The 25,090-nt window shown below is 43.1% G+C and overlaps 1 protein-coding gene across 1 annotated transcript in view; it reads right to left on the reverse strand.

Annotated features, from left to right (window-relative positions):
* Positions 1-4,199: 4,199 nt before the first annotated feature.
* The window catches only part of LOC146549708 (CMP-N-acetylneuraminate-beta-galactosamide-alpha-2,3-sialyltransferase 1-like), a 41,895-nt gene continuing 21,004 nt past the window's right edge, over positions 4,200-25,090 (reverse strand). The window contains exons 2-7 of the mRNA XM_085261981.1: positions 18,956-19,244; positions 18,556-18,752; positions 18,206-18,373; positions 6,833-6,878; positions 6,602-6,721; positions 4,200-4,506 (exon numbers count right to left, since the gene is read on the reverse strand). Of these exons, the coding sequence (XP_085118107.1) occupies positions 4,339-4,506; positions 6,602-6,721; positions 6,833-6,878; positions 18,206-18,373; positions 18,556-18,752; positions 18,956-19,204 (948 nt within the window). The 5' untranslated portion in view covers positions 19,205-19,244 and the 3' untranslated portion in view covers positions 4,200-4,338. The remainder of the gene's footprint in view (positions 4,507-6,601; positions 6,722-6,832; positions 6,879-18,205; positions 18,374-18,555; positions 18,753-18,955; positions 19,245-25,090) is intronic.

The following is a 25,090-nucleotide window of genomic DNA, read 5'->3' on the forward strand; positions in this document are numbered from 1 at the left end:
ATAAAGGTTATGTTACAAAGTATTGAGTTGTATTTTTGTTATTGACCAAATATTTATTTTCCACCCTGATTTACGAATAAAGTCTTTACAAATCCTACCATGTGGATTCATGGATTTTTTTTTCACATTCTGTCTCTCACAGTTGAAGTGTACCTCTGGTGCAAATTACTGACCTCTGTCATCATTTTAAGTGGGGGAACTTGCACAATCAGTGGCTGACTAAATACTTTTTTGCCCCACTGTATGTTTAATATTGTGGCGAGCTCAGACAAGGAGGAGACGGAGGTGTCGTTTGGTCTTGCTTCCCGTGAGCTAGCCAGGGAGCACAGCCGTTTATTGACATCTGCAGAAGAACACTGCCGCTAGCTAACTGCTCAGCGCGGCAACCGCACAGCAACAACAACAACAACAACACACAGGGTGCCCTCTTATCCCGGAAGGACACACCGTCGCAGCGAGAGGGCGTCACCCATCACTATGGCAACATAAACAAAACATAACTGTACAAACAGAACCCCGAAAAGCCCTGACCCGCTACAATATGCTGCTGAGAATATAGCCCCGAAGAAGCGTATAGTATAGCTTTTATTTTAGAAATAGCCATTTCTCTGTAATAAACTCTCTTTTCCAAAGATGAGTGATTCCTCAATCAGATACAGGGCTTGCAAAATCGCTAGCCCGACGTCCTGGGGCTAGCGATTTTTCCAGTCGGGCTACCAAAATCTATCTCTGCCCTGCCCGTCGGGCTATTGTAGGAAGCAAAAATTTATGTCAATGCTTTTGCATTCTTTCGGAAATGTAGCTGGGTAATTATGTCATTGGCATCGGTGAGCCACTGTCAATATGTGACATATTGAAATCGCGTTTGAATTTGCGCTTGTTTTTTGCTTTCACTTTGCAATCGCGTGAACTGTGTATAGAGAGCGACAGCACTGATCTGTGAGTGATGATAATTTGCGCACCAATTCCTCTGACATCGTCTTATCAATCGTTAGCTTACTATGCAAACATGACAAGTGAAATCTCCCGCAGCAAGCTTAAACATATGAGAGGTTGATCGCACAGAGAATCGCTGAGCTTATGTGAGTGCGTGTGTAAAAGCAGCAGGATATTTTAGTTCTGCTGAGCCAAATAAGACAGGTCAGGGTGAAGGAGTGACAGCCAAAGAAAAGCTTACCACAAAATGGAAAAGTTATGTCAAATCAGACTGTAAGGAAAAAATTAGAGATGGACCGATCCGATATTACGTATCGGTATCGGTCCGATACTGACCTAAATTACTGGATCGGATATCGGAGAAAAATAAAAAATGTAATCCGATCCATTAAATATCACGAAAGCACCTCACAAAACTTGCAACACGCCGTAACTCACCTCAGAAAGTTAGCACGTCGGAGCAGTAGGCATCACGTGATAGAGCGGCTGTGGCATGCGGGACCTGTCGGTGGTCTGGATAGCATTTGGAGCTTCGCTAGCAACCCGGCATTTCATCTCCGACAAAGTTATCCCCGAGAGAAGTAAAGCAAGTGTGTAAGTCCATCTCTGAATGTTTGTAAAGCATTCCTGCGTTAAGCTTAACAAGCGATATATGGAGCGACTGCCTCTTCTTGCTGCTACTTCAATCATGAAACTGCTTAATGATCAGCTGATCGGCTTTTCTGTCGCGAGTCCATCTCTCTGGTTTGTTTTTGGCCCACTTTGCACCAGAAAGAGGAAACCAGCGGCTAAACAACAGCAGCACGTTTAAGCTTGATCAGCTGTTGTTAGAATTTATTTATTATTACTTTCTACTCCAGGATCTTTTTCTACTTAGCTGACGCTGGTAACTGTGCAGGGGCGGATCTAGCAAAGTTTAGCCAGGGGGGCCGATAGGGCATTAACAGGGAAAAGGGGGCACAAAGACATACTTTTCTTTCTTATTCTCATTTAAAATGTCTAGCTTTTAATAAATAATTATCCGAATCTTACACCGAAAGTTTTAATTTGATGTAAAATGAATAGAAGTCAATTACTGTATATAGTGACTATTAAGTCTAATATATATACCCTAGTAAGCTATAGTACTTTTTCCTTTGGGAAGGTACCATCTGTGCAGTCTGCAATTTTGTTGAAGAAAGATGTTGAATCTATTTAATATTTCTTGAAAAATAATTGATTTCTGTGCATTTTTTTTTCACACTGCATCAAATTAAGGTTGATTACGTTGATTAAGCATCATGAGGTGGAGCGTGAGGGGTGGTTCCCTATTTTTTATTTATTTATTTTTGTTGTTGCTGGGAGTTGGAACCCTATTAGTTAGGTTGCTTAATATTTACGCTAAGTACTCTTTAAAATACCAGAATAGGGAGGATGGTGTAGGTTTAAGTTTATTAGATTGATCAGTATTGCTGAACTATAAATATTTTTTTTTTGCATATAGGTATAACAGAATAGCTTTAGTGTAGTTGTTGTTTTAAACTTCAGTATGAACTTATACAAAATGCAGCAAGATATTTTAAAAAAAACAGTTTTATTGATTAAAACACACTATATCGGATTCATATCGGTATCGGCAGATATCCAAATTTATGATATCGGTATCGGTATCGGACATAAAAAAGTGGTATCGTGCCATCTCTAGAAAAAATAAAGTGCAGCTTTATGGTTTCATGGACAAAATAATTTCTGTGGCTGCAATATGACGAGCTACAGTGGGCCAAAAAAGTATTTAGTCAGCCACCGATTGTGCAAGTTCCCCCACCTAAAATGATGACAGAAGTCAGTAATTTGTACCAGAGGTACACTTCAACTGTGAGAGACAGAATGTGAAAAAAAATCCATGAATCCACATGGTAGGATTTGTAAAGAATTTATTCGTAAATCAGGGTGGAAAATAAGTATTTGGTCACCTCAAACAAGGAAAATCTCTGGCTCTCACAGACCTGTAACGTCTCCTGTAAGAAGCTTTTCTGTCCCCCACTCGTTACCTGTATGAATGGCACCTGTTTGAACTCATCATCTGTATAAAAGACACCTGTCCACAGCCTCAAACAGTCATACTAACCCTAACCCTGACTAAATACTTTTTTGCCCCACTGTATCTCTATCTATCTATCTATCTATATATATATATATATATATATATATATATATATATATCTAGCTCTCTCTCTCTCTCTCTCTCTCTCTCTCTCTCTCTATATATATATATATATATATATATATATATATATATATATATATATATATATATATATATATATATATATATATATATATATATATATATCTGCATACAGAGAGGAGAAAGAAGAAGAAAGAATGATACCAAACAAGCAAAGTAAATAGTTTTTAAAGTTGAACTGTAAAGGTAAAATCAAAAGTAGTTAAAAATGGTCAATTATACCCTGGAAAAATGTTAAACTTTTCTTTTTAAAGTAACGCAATAGTCACTTCTCTCCTGCACACGGCAGTAAGGTGTGGTCATCTGCAAAAAAGCAGCATATGCATCAAAATAAACTATTTCCAGCAGTGTAATATGAGTCCTAAGCATCCCAGAAATGACACAGAAAGTCATAAAGTCAAACATAACTTTTAAAAACACCAGTATCGGCTCATGAGGCCTTGATGGTAAAAAAAAACTACATTTCCGCGAAAATGACGTCACTTCCGGTTTCGAGCAGGTCATGGCGGACATGCGATAGTTCACGCTGATGGACGTAGGAAGTGTTACAAACAGCTGATCGGATCGGCAAAGCGTGTTTCTGGAATATTATGTTTTTGTTGCTGCAAGTGCTTTTTATGTAGTTTTTGCAAAGCTATATGTGGAAGGAAACTGTGACCTAGGACAAGCTGATGGCATAAGATGTAAGTACAACTCCTCCGGTTTCATATGCAAAAAAAATTATTGCGCTAGCTCATGTGGTTGCAGAGCTACCGGGATTTAAAAATAGTTACGCAAAACGGAGCGTGCCCGCTCTGACCGGTTTTAAAGGGTTAATATATCAGTGGAACAGCTCAGATAGGGTAGCTAGAGAGACAAGACTAAAATGGTTTCAACATGTGCAGAGGACAGATAGTGGATATACTGGACAAAATATGCTGAAGAATAAGTTGCCGAAGTGGAGGAAAACCGTTTTATGAACAAAATGGACAACCTATTTTGTATGGTGGTATACTGAAAGGACTTTATTGTATGTAAACACTTCCAAAAATAAGTAATCTCTGATACCCAACACGCAACTAATTAACAAAACTACACATGTTTTTTCTTTTTAGATCTACTATTCTTAAGTATTTTAATTCTACAGTTCTGAGGGCTGCTTATCTTAATGCCCCTGAGAGACACCAAAAGCCAGATTACCATCCTCTGAAAAAATGAATTTTCCGTTGCTTATGAAGTTTCTCGATATATTGATATTCCACCCTTCCAGGATGTTGTCCAGTTTTCAGACGTTTGTTTTTGATTTGCTCATAGTAATGATTCCAGTTTCCATTCTTGTCTGCTCCAAATCCAAACACATCAACCTGAAGACACAAAAATGTGGATTATTAATCACAAATGAAATTAACATAAAATAATTATAGATTATAGACACTACAGATTTCATTAACATGCTTTAGCTCAGGGGTGTTGAACTCCAGGCCTCGAGGGCCGGTGTTCTGCAGGTTTTAGATATCACCCTGGGTCAACACACCCTAATCAAATGATTAATTCATTAACAGGCTTCTGGAGAACCCCAAGACATGTTAAGGAGGTAATTTAGCCATTTAAATCAGCTGTGTTGGATTAAGGACACATCCAAAACCTGCAGGACACCGGCCCTCGAGGCCTGGAGTTCGACACCTGTGCTTTAGCTTAATGCAGTGCAGGCGATTTGCCATTCCATTTTTCTTTTTTTCTTTTTTAAGTATATTTTATTAAAAACCAAAAATAAAAATACAGTCTGTATAAGTTGGGATTGTCTGTACTTGTCATATATTCTACTACTAGCACCCTCACTATCCCCTGGAATTTTCTCATACCAAGAGCCTTATCAAGGCAATAGGAAAGGCCAAGAAACAAACACTTCAACATGCAAATACGGTAACAGTATAAAACTATAATAAATACACACAATTAATAATAAACAGATAAACTGAATAAAGAGAAATAGGAAAGAAATCAAGGTTAATAGTTACCACTATTAACCACTATTACCACTATCACTAACCTGTTCCTGACTGATTAACTGATTGATGCATCAGTGTAAAGAGTGACTTTATCCCCCCACTAATGTGTTCTGCATTGCTCTTAAAAAAGGTATTATTAGGGGACTAAGGACAGGGGGGCAAGTCCCTTGGTCCCCTAATTTCCTTGAAGGAAAGGACTCTAAAAGTAAAAGCCTCAAAAACTTATGTCTTGATGTATCCTCAATCATCTGTGTATGGAAATCTTGGTAAGTTAATTCTATTCATCTGGACATAGCATTTTCATTGGTAAAAATGTCCTACAGGTTTCCCAAGCCTTAACAGTACATTTGCATAATGACTGAAGATAGTATCACTCACTAACAATCGGCTTTGAGGTCAGTTTTATGATCATTAATACACACATTTGTATGATCATAGATCAATTCTCCATGAGTACCATTCACAGACAGTTGGGGAACGGCTGCTGTCAATGGAAAATTGTACTTATTAGTCAGTATAATCTTTTAGTGATATAAGTTCGCATATGGTAGAATACTGCATGTAGTTATTTGTATTAGGAAATATTTAACCATGTATGCTTAGAGGCGTATAATCAATTGTGTAGTGACAGGATGTGTGATCTCTAGCAGGCCGCAAAAGGCTTGGTGTGCACTCCAGGAATGCACCCCCACATCCTGGGAGCATGGGAAGAGCTTGTACCTTGTTTTATTGTTTTAACGTAGCTATGTCTGTTTTAGTCTAAGTGCCTTTTGTTTAGATGAACTGCTGGACTTCCTCACCGTGTTATCTAGGGTGAACCATCTAGGGTGAGGGGGAGACTACCCTCTTCCTGACCAAGGATGTACCTCTTGTGCCTTCATGTTATATGACCCTTTGATCAGCAGGACCCCCCCCCCCCCCCCCCCCCCACACACACACACACACACACACACACACTGAAGTATAAATAAAGACCGGGGCAGTTTCTTAGCGTGAGTCTCAGTTCTGGAGGCTGCCCTTGCTAGCAAGAAGTTCTGTGTGTTTCTCTTCTCTGAGTCTTTACTGAAGAAGTGTTTTAGAGTATATTTCCTTAACAGCTGCAATGTAAAATTTGATTCTCATTTTAATGCTCCAACCTCCACACCTTTTTAATTCATTCACTTCTCATTAGTACATGGGTCATCCAGCCTAGGGCCAACTGCCAGTTCCCTATGAGGCCTTCCAAATACAATCACAGATTGTCTATCTGTGATTGTCAAATCTAAATAAGGGATATTGTCCCAGCTAGTTTAATGATATTTAGGTAATTCTGCTCTAGAAATAATCAGATGGTAAAGATCCCTTGTGGTAATGCTTAAGCTGGAAATGATATCTATGCTCTCATGTACAACCAATGGGCCAATAATGAATGGTGTAGAAATGAATTATCATATCTGTTTCTTGAACCTACCTCATCACACAAGTACAAGCTGAGAACTAAAGTCAGAAAGCCAGTGGATGGATACCTCCCATGCTTTTTTAGCCAAACATAATGGACATATTTCATGAAAGCAGGGCTGAGGATCATCACCTATTAAAGATTACAATTATAGACTTCAATGACACTTTAGTAAATAATAGAATTACCTTTATTATGACATATCATATTCTGGATGTTTGAAGAATAAGTCATTCTACTCACCATATCCGTGTTAGTTTTCAAACCTGATTTAGCAGTTTCTTTTTGCCTGTTGGATATAACAATAACATGAAATAAGTCCAAGCTCAAAAATGCAACTGCATTTTAAAATATGGTGCAGTTTACCTTTGTGCTTTTGTAATGGTTTGTTTGTTTGTTTTTTAATTCTACACTGCCAGGGAGGCACCGAGACCATGACACAACTGTGTGTGTATATATTACTCTCTGTCATGCCACATGTTTTTGTCATGGTCTGTGGCCCTATGTCTGAGGAGTGTGTGGGCTGCCCTGGTGGCCACACCCCCGGGCTGGGCCATCACCTGCACACCTGTTTTCCATTCTGGGCAATTACCTGGAGGACTATTTAACCCACGCTGACGGATGCTCCCCGCCAGTCCGTTAATCACCCCTCAGGGGGTAACTAGGCTTCCCGCAAAAGCGTTGTACATATGTGTCATTTGAACTGCGTTAATTCTGCCTTCACGTGCCTAGGGTACGATCCGGTGTTTGTGTCTGCTACCTGCCTGTCCTCCTGCTTGCGAGCAGTGCATCATCTGTCCTCATCCCTGCCTCCTCGGATTCGCTTCGCACAGACACACTTCCCCCCCCTTCTGAGTCCCACTGTCCCGCTCTGATCGTAAGCCAATTACTAAAGCCCTGTCTTGTTGTGTCTCCCTATTTCCCAGCTCATTAGTAATTTTCTCCCCTTTCTGTTGCAGCCTCCCATGGTCCTGATTATGGCTTCCCTGTGTCATTTATCTTCCCGTTTTTTCTTCAGTTCCTCGTTTTGTTTCTTTGGTTGTTCCAGGTCACCTTTTGTTAAAGCAATAAACTGTTTTCTTGCTCGCATTTGATTTATTGAGTCTGCTTTTGGATCCCGTTTGTGTGCGCGCACTGTGGTGCATGACAGTTTTATTGTTGTTGTGTGCTCTCTCTCTCCCCCTCTTCTCTGTCTGGGTGGAGCTCATCTTAGGCTCCCGCCTCTGACCCATGCACCTGCCCTGATTACCAAACCTCCCGCTGATCTACCTGATTTCGTGAACACTACTTAAGATGGCAGTTCAATACTTCTCATCGGGCTTAAGCCTAACTAACCCTGAGATATGTTTTTGTGAATCTCTATCCAAATTTAAGACTGTTTGGTAAAGGCATCAGTGCAGTGCTGAAACATTTCTGACAAAGATATAAAAAAAAATAGGAATTCAGGATGGAAACACTTTTTCATACAACTGTGTAGGGTTAAAAATATAACTTACATACCCCCATTAGTATTATATTATAGCCAGTTTTTTGCTTGATTACATGCTTTTGGAAGCCGTAAACAAGCTCCTGATATAAATCTGATGAGATATTTGACCACTCTTCTTGGTGGTAGTATAGGTAATTTTAATTAGCTGGCTTCCTGGCACAGAACTGTCAACAGATTTTCAATCTGTTGGGGCTGTGGGAAGGAACTTTATTTGTCTCAATATGTCACAACTTTGCTAAGATCTGAATGATGTCAGAGGATATTGGTTAGGATGTTCAGTTAAAAAAAAAAAAACCCACCAAGGTTCAAGCCTGTCATGAACTGGAAACTGCTGGGACACAAAGCACCATTGTCTACAGTGAACTACAATTTCACATTTAGTTTAAAATACACACTTTCATGCTTGACTAAAATTTGCAGCTGGGCACATGAACAAAAAACTCCTGGAAAAACCTTTATGGTCAGACAAAATAAAGATTGAGCTATTAGGCCATAAAGATAAGTGATGTGTTTAGAAAAGCAGTGGTGAGACTTTTAAATCTAAGAACACTATGCCAACTAACAAGCATGGTGGTAATAAAATTATGCTCTGGGGCTGTTTTGCAACCGGAGGTAATGGTTGAAAAACATCAATTCAGAGTTATAATTGAATTATATATTGAGACTGACATGTTGAGCTCCAGAGGAATTTGCAAACATTTTTACACATCATAACTAATAGAAGTCAGGGTAATATTTTTCTGGGCCAAGGGACTGCATTATTAAGTCATAAGAACAAGTAATCTGATGTCCTGTAATCATTATGAAGCTATAATTTGAGATACAATAAAAGATACAGTAAAAAAAATAAGTTTTTGTACAAAGTATCGTATCGGAACAGTATCGTCGATACCACCTTGAATTTTACTTTGTATCGGATTGGAAAGGAAATCAGTGGTATCGCACACCACTAGCCCACATCTTGTTTTTCCCCATTCTGCTGCCTTCTCAGGCTTGCCTTAATCTCTGCAGGTATTTGGCCCTCGGACGAGGCGGATGCATCTTTTGCCCTAAATAGCTTCAGTAACCACTAGGCATGATTCATGTCAGGGCTTGGTGCTGTCCAACTCTTTATACTTGAGACCCTTTCTTGGTCCACAAGAAAGTCTGCCACTGTGATGCATACTGGATCCTGTTCAGGGAGGTTTCTGCAGTCTGCTCTTAAATGGTAAAGGCACTGATTCTTATATAGCGCTTTCTACTCTCCCCGAGTACTCAAAGCGCTGTATACAACATGCATCATTCTCCCATTCACACCCACTCATACAAGCACTTCCTTCTATACTTAAGTGCAATCTAAGCATTCACACACACATTTAGACTCCAATGGACATACAGTATCGGAGAGCAACTTGGGGTTAGTATCTTGCCCAAGGATACTTGGCATGCAGACTGGGGAAGCCAAGGATCGAACCACCAACCTTCCAGTCAGTAGCTGATCTGCTCTACCACCTGAGACACAGCCACCCTAAATCCACGAGCCATTGAGCATTGCCGTTATGGGTTGCATATTTCTCCCATATGCTCTTCCAGTACTGCTCCATCTCCAGCCTTGGTGAGGATGTTTTCTTATCACTCTCTCACCAGTGAGCGTATATGTTTGGTTCTGTGGAGTACAGATGGCTGATTCTCCTGCTTTCTATATGTCTGGTATACCTTTTTGGCTGGCCGAGGCTGTGAGTCTTTACCTGGCATTTTCCAAGGCCTCAGTTATGGGCAGCTTGCTAACTTCGTAGACATCCCTTTCTACAACATCCCTTTCTGCAGCTTCGATAGATGGCTTTCCTCTGTGCTACCTTGATCTTGGCCTCTAGTGTCTTTCTCCATGGAGGGCATTGCTCCTTTGGCTGTTTATTATGTAGCAGCGCATTCTCCGTGTTCGCTGTTGCTGTGGTACAGATCAGTGAGTTGGTTTCGGTTATGGTTGCAGTCATTCTCATAGACCCTCAGAGGGTACTTCACGTAACCTTGGTAACCGGCTACATAGGGTCCAGGTTTCTATCTTCACAATGATCCCATCTATCAGGTCAGCTGCTCTCGGACTCAACACCTTCACTGCAACAGCTGTACTTGGGCAAGATACTCAACCCTGTCTTTCTGCATAATAGCAGTGTTGGAACACACTGTGGTACTATACTCTTGTGAGCATCAGTTGAACAGTATTGTATTGCAGAAAGTAGTGTGTTGATACAAAAATGATAAGAAAAAGGAAATTAACAATGGAAGAAAGACAGACCATCATTACACTTAAAAATGTAGGTCTTTCCTACAGAGAAATTGCAAAGAAAGTCACGGTGTAAGTGAATGCAGTTTGCGTCACCATTAACAAACTGGGGCAAACTGTGACAGGAAGAAGTCTGGTAGGCCAAAAGCAACAACTTAATCAGAGGACAGGTTTCTGAGAGTTAACAGCTTGCATGACAGGTAGTTCACAGGACAACAGCTTCAAGCACAGCTTAATAGTGTTCATAGTAAGCAAGTCTCAGTTTAAACTGTAAAGAGAAGACTTCAAGCTGCAGGTTTGACAGAACAAGTTGCCATGCTGGCGTCATGCGCTAAGCTAAGCACCTGCCCTCTGTGTGGCTTCAGCACCACCACCTGCATAGCACCACGCAAACCACTCCGGTCAGGGGACCACCTCCTCATAAGAACTCCATCTTGCACAAAAAAAGAAGTGGGGGATTTACTTTCTGCACTCGCGGCTGCGGATATAAAACAGGGAGCCAGTGACGAGTCATTCTGCTGAGCGGTTATCAGTGCATCCTTACTTAACTTTTCATCCAACTCTGGCATCAGTTTTGTCACATCATTGCCTCTTCCTATTCTGCCACTCTCACAGCTGGGAGACTTTCTTTCATCTAGCGTCGCCATAAATGTGTCAGCGACATCCATAATATCGTCAAATTTGCGCGATTGCGCACGAGTAATAGCACTAACAGGAAACACACTTGATATAGGGGTGGCAGCATCAGTGACAGAGACAACAGGCGTTTCCACCACTTCAGGCGGTGGAAAAACTATCCCACCAGCCAAGTCATTTCCCAGAATAAATGAAACCCCTTTAATAGGCAACTGGGAACTCACGGCAACTTTAACATGTCCCGTTATTACGGGCGAATGCAAATGCACCTTGTGTAGCGGCGCCCAAAGAACGCTTATCCTAATTCCCCAAACTAACACATCTGAATCACAAGCAGTTTTATCTGACAATGGCAGTACACTGTCCAACATAAATGACTGATGCGCACCTGTGTCCCGAAGAATAGTAACAGGCACTTTATCCCTCTCTTCTCCCATCACAGAAACGAAGCCTTTGGTGATAAATGGTTTAAAACGTGGCTCTATTTCAGCATCCGCATGGTGCAAATCATGGGTGGAATGCATTTTAGGCGAAGGGAAACTTTAATAAGACCTACACTGGCTGAATTTTTAGAGCCTTTGCGCTGCTCCTTCCTCCAGAGCGCGGGACAGACAGCGATCAGATGTCCGGGTTTGCGACAATAAAAACAGTTGCGATTACCACCATCCTCCTGTCTATCCTTCCATCCTACCTTTGGCGATTTTATTTTCCTCTCCTGTCCCACCCTGATATTTTGTACAACAGCGGCTGAAAATATAGTTTTGTGAGTGAGAGTAAACTCATCAGCCATCACTGCCGCTTTAGCAAGTGACGTCACCTTTTGCTCATTCAGATAAATGACATTTTTTGAATTCCTCTAACAAAAGAAGCTCTTTCAGCCCATCAAGATCCTTTACTTTACTGGCCTGCAACCATCGTTCAAACAAGCGACTCTTTTCACGGGCAAACTCCACAAACGTCTGATTGGCAGTTTTTGCACACTTCCTAAATTTTTGACGGTAGGCTTCTGGGACAAGCTCATATGCCTGCAACACAGTCTTCTTCATGATGTCATAATCTAGGCTATCTTCAATTGATAAACTGGTACACACCTCCTGGACTTTGCCAACCAGTTTGCATTGCAATAACAGTGGCCAAAACTCCTTCAGCCAGTTTAACGCGGCCGCTATACGCTCAAAAGCGTTAAAATAGGAGTCCACTTCGGCCTCACGAAACGGGGGAACCAGTTTAACGTGCTTAGTGATGTCAAAACCTGTCGAGACAGCGGTGGATGTACTAGGATGACTAGAGGCAGATGTGGAGGGCTTTCGCTCCAGCTCCAAAGCTCTGACACGCAGGTGCATTGCTTGTACCTCAAGCTCTTTAGCATGGGTTTCCACCTCCCTTATACGGAGGGTCAAACGGAGATCCTCCGTAGACCGCCCCGCCAGGAGTTCCCCGGCTGTACCAGACTCAGCTGCTTCAGACTCCGCCGCAGCAGCATCAGAGTCCACCTCAGCTGCATCAGACTCAACCTCAGCCGAGAGCATGTTAACAGGCCCTTTGGCATCCGGCTCCGGCTCAGTCTCCGGCGCCACCCTCACACCCCACCGCCAAGCTGCTCTACAGCTGCCTTTGGGGCAGAAAGGGTGCTCCACCAGCCCTGCACACAAAGCGTCCTTAACCTCTGCTTTACGGGCACTATAGGACACTTGAACATCATAAAAACTAGCAATAATGAGCAAATCCACTTTCCTGCACTTCACCATTTTATCCCATGAAGGCGAAGTAACAAAATCATCCAAAGAAAACTCCATAATCCCACACACCTACTATCCCCACACCAAGAAAACTGCCAAACAGACCAAAACACACGAAAACAACCACAGAAGAAGGCAGAGGACGAGCCCCCAATTCATGTTACGACCCGTCTAGGGCCAGGCAATAACATGAGTGAGGCACTCACTCCCCGCCACCACTTCCCCCCCCAAGCAGCCACAGGAAACAAATCTGGTCATTACAATGTGATTTATTTACAATGTGGAAAAAAAGGAACAACAAAACGGGAGTGTCAACACTTCAGGGTGAGCCAAGGCCAAAACAATAAACAAAACAAATCTACACAAATCCCGCACCCCTGACCTTACCAAAACAAAAGTCAAAAATAAAGAGTCTGACCTCCTTAACTAAGTCAAAACAGGAGAAAACGGGTGATCAAAAGAAACGGCAGCTCACCCCTACCCACTTCCACAACTTTTAAGCCACACTGCAGCCAGCTTTGGGGTCCTTAGGGACTAGTAAAGCGCTATACAAATATAGGCCATTTACATAAATATGCCTGACAAAAGCAGCATCTGGCTGCAGTTTAAAGACTTTTTTTTTTCTTGGTCTTGGTCTCATCTTGGACTTGGTTTAGGAAGTCTTGACTACAAGTCTAGGATGTACTGCCAAATTCTCTGAAACGCAGTATTCGGCACAGATGTTTCTGTATACTATGCCGGCCACTTGGGTATGGCGTTCCATGTATGCCCTGCCTGCTAACATCTTCCACCCTACTGTTTTGTAGTGGATTGTCTCATGGGCATCTTTACACAGCCTGCACCTGGGGTGGTAGACCCCAGCCTCTATGGATCTTGTGCTCAGAGCTTTTTCCTGTGCTGCCATGATTAGTGTCTCTGTGCTGTCTTTCAGTCCAGCTTTGTCCAGCCACTGGTAGGATTTCTGGATATCAGCCACCTCCTCTATCTGCCGGTGGTACATACCGTGCAGGGGCCTCTCTTCCATGATGGTTCCTCGTCTTACTCCTCTTTCTTCAGTTTTTGCTGCCTGAGATATTCACTCAGCACGGGGTCAGTTGGGGCCGTCTTCTTGAAGTATTCGTGGATGTTCCTTGTCTCATCTTGGACCGTGGTGCTGACACTCAGCAGTCCCCGGCCTCCTTCTTTCCGCTTAGCGTACAGCCTCAGGGTGCTGGACTTGGGGTGAAACCCTCCGTGCATGGTTAGGAGTTTCCTTGTCTTGATGCTTCTTTCTCCTCCTTTGACGAGCTTATTATCCCAGCAAGGTACCTGATTACGGGCAGGGCATAGGTTAGGAGTGGCCAACTCCAGGCCTTGAGAGCCGGTGTCCTGCAGGTTTTAGATATCACCCTGGGTCAACACACCTGAATCAAGTGATTAGTTCATTACCAGGGCTCTGGAGAACTTCAAGATATGTTGGAGGCAATTTAGTCATCAGCTGTGATGGATCAAGCACACATCTAAAACCTGCAGGACACCGGCTCTCGAGGCCCCGAGTTGGCCACCCCTGGCATAGGTGTTGATAGCCCGAATCTTGTTCTTACCATTCAGCTGATGCCTCAGGACTTGCTGACCGTCTGTAGGCACTTGGTGGCTGCAGCTTTCCTAGCGGACTCTTCATGGTTCTCACTTGCCTGTGGGATCCCTAGGTACTTGTAGCTGTCCGCAATGTTTGCGATGTTGCCTTCTGGTAGTTCGATCCCCTCAGTTCTGACTACTTTTCCTCTCTTTGTTATCATCCGACTACATTTCTCTAGTCCGCAAGACATTCCGATGTCATTGCTGTATATCCAGGTGGTGTGGTTCAGTGAATCGATGTCTCATTCCCTCTTGGAATACAGGTTGATGTTATCCATGTACAGGAGGTGGCTGACAACTATTCCATTCCGTAGTCTGTATCTGTAGCCAGTCTTGTCCATGATGTCCTTGAGGGGGTTCAGGCCTATGCAGAACAGTAGTGGGGACAGATCCCGCACTTGATGGTGAGTGTTGTCCACCACATCCCCATTGAGCTCCTGATGAAGGCTCTTAGGGTCCTATTGATCTTGTATAGGTCTAGGCAGTCCAGTATCCAGCTGTGGGGCATCGAGTCATAGGCCTTCTTGTAATCAATCCAGGAAGTGCACAGGTTGGTCAGTCTGGTCTTGCAGTCTCGGGCAAATGCTCGGTCTACACATCTGGTATTCTTGCCAATCCCTGTCTGTGTCCCACTCATGTATTGAGCCATGTGCCTGTTCATCTGCCTGATAGGAGCTTCCATGTGGTACTGAGGCAGGTTATTGGTTGGTTGTTGGATGGGACCGGTCCCCTCTGTGAGTCCTTCAGGATCAGGACTGTCTGGCCTTCGGTAAGCCATTCCGGGTGTCTCTCGTCAACTAGCAGCTGGTTCATTTGTGCGGCCAGGTATTCATGAAGTGCAGTCAGTTTCTTCAGCCAGTAGGTGTGTACCATGTTGGGGACTGGTGCTGTCCAACTCTTTATACTGGAGACCCTTTCTTGGATGTCTGGTACAATCCATCTGTTGATCTCCCGTTCCCTTCTCCTGTCACTCGTAAAGACCCCGAGACACTCAAACTTCTCCACTTGGGGCAGGATCTCGTCCCTGACCCGGAGTGGGTATTCCACCCTTTTCCGGCTGAGGACCCTGGACTCAGATTTGGAGGTGCTGATTCTCATTCCCACCGCTTCACACTCTGCTGCGAACCATTCCAAGGTGAGCTGGAAGCCAAAAAAACCACATCATCTGCAAAAATCAGAGATGAGATCCTGAGACCATCCAAGTGAAAGCCTTCTGCCACTTGACTACGCCTAGAAATTATTTCCATAAAAATTATGAACAGAATCTGTGAGAAAGTGCAGCCCTGGCGGAGCCCATCATCCACCAGGAACGAGTACGACTTATTGCTGGCTATGCGGACCAAGCTCTTCCAATGGTTGTATAAGGACTGAATGGCCCGTAGCAATTGGCCATACACCCCATACTCCCAGAGCACCCCCCCACAGGACCCCTCGAGGGACACGGTCAAATGCCTTCTCCAAGTCCACAAAACACATGCACCCTAAATCCTAGAGATGATGAAGAGCTTATCCAGTGTTCCACAACCAGGACGAAAACCGCATTGTTCCCCCTGTATCCAAGGTTTGACTAACGGACGGACTCTCCTCCCCAGCACCCTGGCATAGACTTTCCGAGGGAGGCTGAGGAGTGTGATTCGCCTGTAGTTGGAACAAACCCTCCGGTCAGGAACTCGATGCGGACCTCATGCATCCCTGGGGCTCTGCCACCAGTGGCGGGTTATCTCCTTTGTCCCCAGACTCTGCTTCCTACACGGAAGACGTGCCAGTGGGATTAAGGAGGTCCTCAAAGTATTCCTTCCATTGCCCGACAATTTTCTCAGTCGAAGTCAGCCGCACTCCACCCGCACTATACACAGTGCAGGTAGATCACCGCTTTCCCATCCCGAGTCGCCTGACGGTTTGCCAGAATCTCTTTGAGGCAGTCCAAAAGTCTTTTTCCATGGCCTCTCCAAATTCCTCCCACACCTTAGGCCCGCGTTGCGTTCCGCTTGGCCTGCCAGTACCTACCAGCTGCCTCCAGAGTCCCACAGGCTAACCAAGCCCGGTAGGACTCCTTTTGCAGCTTGGTGGCTCACCTCACCTCTGGTGTCCACCATTTGATTCAGAGATTACCACCACAACAGGCACCAACTACCTTGTTCAGCATCTCCATTGCAGAAGCCGCTGCACTGAGCTGCGGCCGCATGGTCCATTCTGACTCAATGTTGTTGAGGATCTCACAGACTTCTGCTAGGCATTCCCAGCACACCCCCACTGTGCATTTAGGTGCACCAGGGTGTCCATTGTCCTCCCCCTCCACCTGATCCAACTATCAATTGACAGCTCAGCCCCTCTCTTTACTTTTAGTGTCCAAACATGTGGCCTCAGGTCTGGTGATCCAGGAGGCCGTTCCACCCAATCACGCCCCTCCAGGTCTTGCTGTCATGGCCCACGTGAGCATTGAAATCTCCCAGTAGGACAACAGAGTCCCCAGGAGGAGCACCCTCCAGTACTCCAAGAAGACTCCAAGAAGGCTGTGTACTCTGAACTGCCACTCAACGCATAAGCACAGACGACGGTCAGGATCCATTCCCCGACCCGGAGGCGAAGGGAACAAACCCTTCCTGAGACAATATTGCACTACTTGCCACTTTTAGTCTTGCACGGCTCAAATTTGTACTGCTGCTCACTCCTGCCACTTTATCTCATGTGAAATTACATTGTCACCCCTCCGACCTACCTCAATACATGTCACTTTTCTATTTCTCTCTTTTATGTCTTTCTGTAAGTATCGACAGGAAGTTGAGCCGCTGGTACTCTGGTGCAGTCAGAACAATCTGGAGCTGAACATGCTTAAGACTGTAGAGATAATAGTGGACTTCAGGAGACATCCCTCAACACTGCTCCATCTCACCATATCAGACCACCCAGTGTCTACTGTGAAGATCTTCAGGTTCCTGGGTATTACAATCTCCCAGGACCTGAAGTGAGAGACTAACATCTCCTCCATCCTCAGAAAGACCCAGCAGAAGATTACACTTCCCCAGTTGTCTCTGGAAGTGTAGTCTTCCACAGGAGTTGCTGATCCAGTTCTACACTGCAGTCATTGAGTCTGTCCTGTGCTCCTCCATCACAGTCTGGTATGGAGCAGCCACTAAAAAGGACAGGTGCAGACTGCAGAGGACTTTACGGGCAGCAGAAAGGGTCATTGGAGCCCCCTGCACTCCATCCAGGACCTGTACCTCTCAAGAACCAGAAAACAGGCAGGGGAAATCATCACAGATTCCTCACACCCTGGACACAGACCTTTTGACCTGCTGCCTTCTGGCAGATGGTATAGAAGCCTGCAGACCAGGACCACCCAACACAGAAACAGTTTCTTTCCCCTTGCCCTTTCCCTCCTAAACCGTTGAACTGTCACATTGCAACTGCAGTTTATGTACACTCTGTGGTATTCATTTCTGTAATCCTGTATTTTCTGTATATAAGGATTTAGATGTTTTTATATTGTGGTTTATGTATATTGTTCATTGTGTCGTTCATATATTGTGTATTTTACATTGTTGTGCTTGAGAGACACCAGCGACCGGAACCATATTCATTCACATTGTGCCTGCATACTTGGCTAATAAATGCATTCAGATTCTGATCATTTTTTTCCCCATTACTTTTATTTCTTGTGGGCTCTCCTTTTTTCATTCATCTTTTTCTTTTAGAAAATATAAAACATAATTTTTCGCTGTTTTTTTTTTTCTTTTTTAAATATACAAAAGTATATATTCAAAGGGTTTTGTCTTGCAGTTATGCATTCAGACTACACTTTCAAATCATAAATGTTAAATCACCAAGATACAGGACCAAATAAAAATATCACCTTTGTAATACACACATACCTTTGAGTAAAAGACCGGATAAGCCACTGTAGATCGTAAATTTTGAATGGAAAAAACACAAGATGTGTGGTGTTGTCCAAATTTTTGAAACTCCTTGGATACATCACATGGTATGTTGTTTTGTTTCCAACATCTCTTTCAAAGCCTTTTGTGGGCCCACGGTTTATTCTAAAAAGCACAGAGGATATATTGTTCATATTATCATCTATTGGATGATATATGTAGAATGAACATCCATACTGGGGAAAGAAAATATCTTATTCAACTGAGTTTAAGGTTTTAGCAGTGCTTACAGATATTTAAAGATAACACATGCATGACGATTTCAAAACAGTATGTTCTACTCTTACCTTATGACAATATCATGAAAGTCTATCAGTGGTCCATAATGCGATCCATTGAGATTACCAGAATTCCCAACCACAGCACAAGTTCTACAAAGGTCAGGGCTGGATCTTGTGAAATTGACTTTGGGTGGGAAGATCTGAAAAACCTTGTCCACTGTTTTATTGTACAAAGCGAAGTTGCGTCTGTCTGTCTGTATGCCCTGACATAACAAAAGTAATTAATTAATTTGTTGAGTTCACTAGCTTTTTTTGTACTAACTGATTATTCTGAGAGTATGTATTTTAAAAAGAATCCCTATTAGCACTGGAAATTTGGTTTAAAAGATGATAATGACTTGTCTTTGAAATCAGTAAAAAAGTATACATACATACATACGTTTAAAATACAAAAGTTAACATTTACCTTCCACCAGTTAAATGTATTCTCTGAGATATTGTTTGTGGGTGATAGAAAGGGCTCAGGAGATTCTTTCATAAGTTCACTAAGCCATGGGTCATATTCCATTAAACATTTGTTGCAGGAACAAACACTTTCATTCTGAGGGAGGAAGAAATCCTGGTACACATTTAAAATCCATGAAGCTCTAGAAAAGACTCCAATGGCAGTGGCACACAGCAAGACAAAGAAAACTAATGGTTTCCTCTGAAGCATCTTCACACCTTGATATTCTTGAAAGAGGATCTGATCCGTTCTGTAGATACATTACAAAACACAAGATTTAACAATGTGATAACACATGACCATACAGAATCACGTCATCACGCTGCAAACAAGACCAAACTGTTTATTACCACAATGATACTCAAAACAAGACCTTAGCCTTAATGATAGGATGCAACTAATGTCTACAAACATGCTTGGACTAATTGTTACTTCCACATCTCCAAAAGTTAATTCTGTTCATCTGGACATAGCGTTTTCAGTGGGAGAAACATTTCGTTACTCATCCAAGTGACTTCTTCAGACTCAGCTGACTGCAGGTTTCCCCACTCTTATAAGAAGTGCATTTGCACCATGACTGAAACCGGGCCACTGAAGGAACAATGGGCTGGGAGGTCAGTTCCTTCATCATAATTAAGCAAATTCTCATGACCATTGATTAATAACCACTGATCAAAGCCCACTAATCAATGGCCATGAGTAGCATTCACAGAGAGTTGGGGAATTGGCTGCAATCACAGCATTGTATGATGGCAAAAGATGCACCCTTAGGCCCCCTCCTCAATTCAAAGATGGTCTTTCCCTTTTTACATAAATGGCATTCTTGACTCCCCGCTCAAACCAGCGTTCCTCCCTGTACATCCTCATCATTGAAAGAGTGTCCACTGGCCTGTAGGTGTAAATAGAATGAGGAGTCCTGGCCTGACAAGGTAGCTCTTCTGTGTTATGGTATCCACTTTGCCAGAGGTTGTTTGGTTTCCCCGATATATAAATCCTGGAAATCCTCCTGGCACTTAACAGGGTACACTATGTGTTGGAGTCAAATTGTTAATCCCTCTTCCTTCATGTCCTGTTCTGACAACCCCTCACCTGCCTCATGCTTGGCAGGAATGTGGTCAGAGGATGAGGAGCCAGTCACTGCTGCTCCGAGACTCATTTTCCTTCGCCTCTCCTGCTTTCAGGAAGAAGCACCATCTGTGGCACCGGCTCTCTTCACCATGCTCAGAACCCTGGACTTCCTCAGCAGCTGCCCAACTCTGTTAATGAGGATTCGCCACCTGCTGAAGAAATCCCAGTGCCAGGATGTACGGTTCCACTCTAGATTCTTCCATCTCAGTGAGTGAGATTGACTCTTTTCCACGAGCTCTTGCTAAGTCTGGAACTACAAGAACAGATTCTGCTGTTTCCAGTTCAGAATTGAAAACAGTTTCTCGTGTTTTTAAAGCTACTGAATGTAGCTACTGAACCAGTGCTGACCAAGGCTGTGGTTTGTAGTTCCACCAATTTCATCACAGCCGGCTTCCAGAACTGCTTTGTCGCTGCTGCTGGTTCCGCGGTCGACCTCCAGAAGTGTTCCGTTGCCACTGCTGGCTCCGCGGTCGGCTTCCAGAACTTTCTTGCGTACCCTTGGGGTACGCAAGTGGCTGTAGGGGGTATGCGGGTCGGGGTTGGAGTGAGGATCAAAAATTTTAAAAGCCGAAGTTTTATGTAGCTATCAAATACATGTCCTTGTAAGTTATATCAGGCCCTTGTAGAGCACCACCCTCTGGTGTTCAGCAAAACAATAGCTCTGACAAAATACATAGGTGTCAGTCATTTGGGCAAGTCACGCCCAACAGTTGAAGTTGCCTCCAAGCATTCAGTGCAGCACGAAAATGGACAAGTGGTTAACAAGAAAAGAAAAGAAAAGAAAAGAAAAAAAAAGGCCCTACCACAGAGACACCGACCACAACAACCAATCAGCTCATATCTGAAGATGCATTTTCTAGTGACCGCACAGGTGATCAACAATGTGTTGTCAGATTTGGATGCTAGCATGGATGTATCTGTGGTCAAAGGAGCTTGCAAAGAAAAGATGTATCTGTGGTTACTAGCCAAGTGGCTAGCATAGCTGGAGCCAGTCATGTGGAAAGTGATGAAGTGTGTGATGCAGAGCGTCAAAGTGGGAGAAAGCATGACAGCTCGGACTGTAACACAACCTCAAAGAAACGCAAATATGATGACAATTATATTTCGCTGGGGTTCACGTGTATAAATATTGGTGGATTTTCCCGGCCACAATGTGTTATTTGTGCAAGAGTATTTTCTCAGAACTCAATGAAACCTTCACTTTTGCGCAGACATTTAGAGACAAATCATCCCCATTTGAAAAATAAACCAAGAGAATATTTTGAGCGACAGCTAAAATACCTTTCAACAAGTAAAACCTGCATTCAAGTGCCAGAACTTATGAATAAAAACAGGCAAGCATCTTACATGGTCAGTTACAGAGTGGCTAAAAACAACAAACCCCACACTATTGTGGAGGACATCATTCTCCCTGCTGCTTTAGATATGGTAGGGACACTTTTGGGGGAAAAGGCAAAAAAGACGATACAGTCCATTCCATTAGTGGTGGGCGGATCGATCCAAATATCGATAGTATCGATCCCAAGTCGACATCGGTATCGGATCATACTAGCCTGGTGAGATTGATTCTTTACTTTGAGCTCTGCTTGTTTGCTATGCTGTGCTTTCGGCAAAAACGAAACAAACAGGTCGCTGGACTCACCGCTCCTGTGTCAGCAGAGAGCACTTTGCTCCCTCTCCCCCACTTTTATGTTTCGATGTTGCACTGACACCGTCAGGTGACTTAGACACTTTGGGGGTTGTTGTTGTACACACACACCCTTTTTTTTGTTGTTGAGAATTTTAATTGTGATTTTTTGTATTATAGTTTATCAACAGTATTTGTTTTTATTAGTTTACTGGTTTGCCTGCACTTAAGATTAAAAAAAAAAAAAAAAAAAAAAGGGAAAAAAAAATCGCCACCACGGCAGACCCGATGGCATTTTCATGCTTCACAGCATCATTTCTTACAATAGTCACACGGTTGCTGTAACAGTACATTCAACTTCAACTTCAGCTTCAGCTTCAGCTCTCCCGCTGGCAGCCGTACACATCACCACCACCAAACCTGCAGCGGCATCGCAGAACACGCCCTGCAACATACCCCCCTCGCCCGTTTTACCTCACCCCGCGAGCAGGCGAGGGAATCGGCGCCCCATGCCCCAGCCCAGCGATGGGAAAGTGTCCACTCTGGCGGTTCCCCGCGCCTCCAGAGGAAGCCCCGGGGCTAGCCTGATGGCCACCCATATGGCAAGCAGCGGCGGCGCAGCAGCCGTGGAAGTGAGCTGGGGCTCACAGGCAGCTAGCCCAGGACCATGCAGCCTGCGTGCCGAAGTGGACAGCATGCCGCCTTCAGGCGTGGCAGGACCCCCATGCACCTCGACCTCCGTCTCCAACTTGGCAGGTCCTGTTGGCGCGCCAGCCTCCGGCTCACCCAGAGCCGCGCGCTGTCCACCCTTACAGTGATCATACGGTTGCTGTAACAGTAGCCTACATTCAACGCTGCAGCCCTCCTGCTGCCAGCAGTACACATCAACACCAAAAAAACAATAACAACAACAACAACAACAGCACAAGCAGCGCACAGGTTTTAAGCCGGCAAGGCATCATTGTGGATGCAGTGAAAGTGAGTCCTTCTCACCTGCAGCGGCATCGCAGACCAAAAGCCCCCACAATAATAAAATTTTTTTTATTTAATTATAAATAAATTATTTCTCCTAATTATGTCCTGGGTTTTAACTAATTAATAATAACAAAGGAAACATCACAAAAAACACTTGTTAATTAATTGCGATTTACCAATTCAATGAGGCATCCACCTTATTTATTCAAAAGTATCGTATCGGCGTTACTGGCCCGAATTTACTTGGTATCGGATCATACCAAAATACACTCAAAAAAATGAACTCAGCCTATCTCTGCTTTTACTAAAGTAGATTTTGTTGTTTGTTCTTAATAAACTCGATTTTGCAAAAATTCTTAAAGTGTTTGTGCAAATTTAATGAAATGTTGTTACTTTTTGTTGTTACACAAAGTCATTGAACCGCTCCGAGCTCCCTGACCTGCACTCAATCTACAGCAGGCGGTGCCGGACCAAGGCCAGGAAGATCGTGAAGGACCTCAGCCATCCCAACAACAGACTGTTCTCTCTGCTGAGGTCAGGAAAGCGATTCCGCTCCCTGAAGACCAACACAGAGAGACTGAGGAGGAGCTTCTTCCCGCAGGCGATACGGTCTCTCAATCACACCACCACACAGTACTGACCCACACATATGGTTCTTACACACACACTGGACTTTCTGGACTTTGTTTTTGCACAACACTGGTCACTATATTCTTCATTTCCGGTTAATACTTGTACAGCTGCTGTTATTGTGTATATATTTATTTATATTTAGATTTCTTCATACATTCTTATATAGTTCTATATTGTGTATTGTGTATTTTGTTGTACAGTTATTTTATTTTCAACTTTAATTTATATATTTTATCTTATTCTTCCCAGTTAAATTTACCCTTCATTCTAATTTGTGTTGTACAGTTATTTCATTTTTAACCTTAATTTATATTTTATTCCTTCCTAGTTAACTAGTAATGACTTCATGAACTTCTTCACAAATAAAATTTTTATCATTAGAGAAAAAATTACCAATAATCATCCCACAGATGTAATATTATCTACAGCTACTCTTAGTACCATTGATATTAAGTTAGACTCTTTTTCTCCAATTGATCTTTCTGAGTTAACTTCAATAATTACTTCCTCCAAACCATCAACGTGTCTTTTAGACCCCATTCCTACAAAACTGCTCAAAGAAGTCCTGCCATTAATTAATTCTTCGATCTTAAATATGATCAACCTATCTCTAATAATCGGCTATGTACCACAGGCCTTCAAGCTGGCTGTAGTTAAACCTTTACTCAAAAAGCCATCTCTAGACCCAGCAGTCTTAGCTAATTATAGGCCAATCTCCAACCTTCCTTTCATATCAAAAATCCTTGAAAGAGTAGTTGTCAAACAGCTAACAGATCATCTGCAGAGGAATGGTTTATTTGAAGAGTTTCAGTCAGGTTTCAGAGCTCAGCACAGCACAGAAACAGCTTTAGTGAAGGTTACAAATGATCTTCTTATGGCCTCTGACAGTGGACTCATCTCTGTGCTTGTCCTGCTAGACCTCAGTGCAGCGTTCGATACTGTTGATCATAATATCCTATTAGAGCGATTAGAACATGCTGTAGGTATTACAAGTACTGCGCTGCAGTGGTTTGTATCATATCTATCTAATAGACTCCAATTTGTGCATGTAAATGGAGAGTCCTCTTCACACACTGAGGTTAATTATGGAGTTCCACAGGGTTCAGTGCTAGGACCAATTCTGTTTACATTATACATGCTTCCCTTAGGCAGTATCATTAGAAAACATAGCATACATTTTCACTGCTATGCAGATGACACCCAGCTCTATCTGTCCATGAAGCCAGATAACACACACCAATTAGTTAAACTGCAGGAATGTCTTAAAGACATAAAGACCTGGATGGCCGCTAACTTTCTGCTTCTTAATTCAGATAAAACTGAGGTTATTGTACTCGGCCCTGAAAATCTTAGAAATATGGTATCTAATCAGATTCTTACTCTGGATGGCATTACCTTGGCCTCCAGTAACGCGGTGAGGAACCTTGGAGTCATTTTTGACCAGGACATGTCCTTCAACGCACATATTAAACAAATATGTAAGACTGCTTTCTTCCATTTGCGCAACATCTCTAAAATTAGAAATATCCTGTCTCAGAGTGACGCTGAAAAACTAGTTCATGCATTTATTACTTCCAGGCTGGACTACTGTAATTCATTATTATCAGGATGTCCAAAAAACTCACTGAAAAGCCTTCAGCTAATCCAAAATGCTGCAGCAAGAGTCCTGACAGGGACTAGAAAGAGAGAGCATATTTCTCCTGTTTTGGCTTCCCTTCATTGGCTTCCTGTTA

This window comes from Mchenga conophoros, linkage group LG22 (genome assembly GCF_057382185.1).
Source record: "Mchenga conophoros isolate Kocher_MC1m ecotype Shallow Benthic linkage group LG22, M_conophoros_male_GT1.1, whole genome shotgun sequence".
NCBI classification, from domain to species: Eukaryota; Metazoa; Chordata; class Actinopteri; order Cichliformes; family Cichlidae; genus Mchenga; species Mchenga conophoros.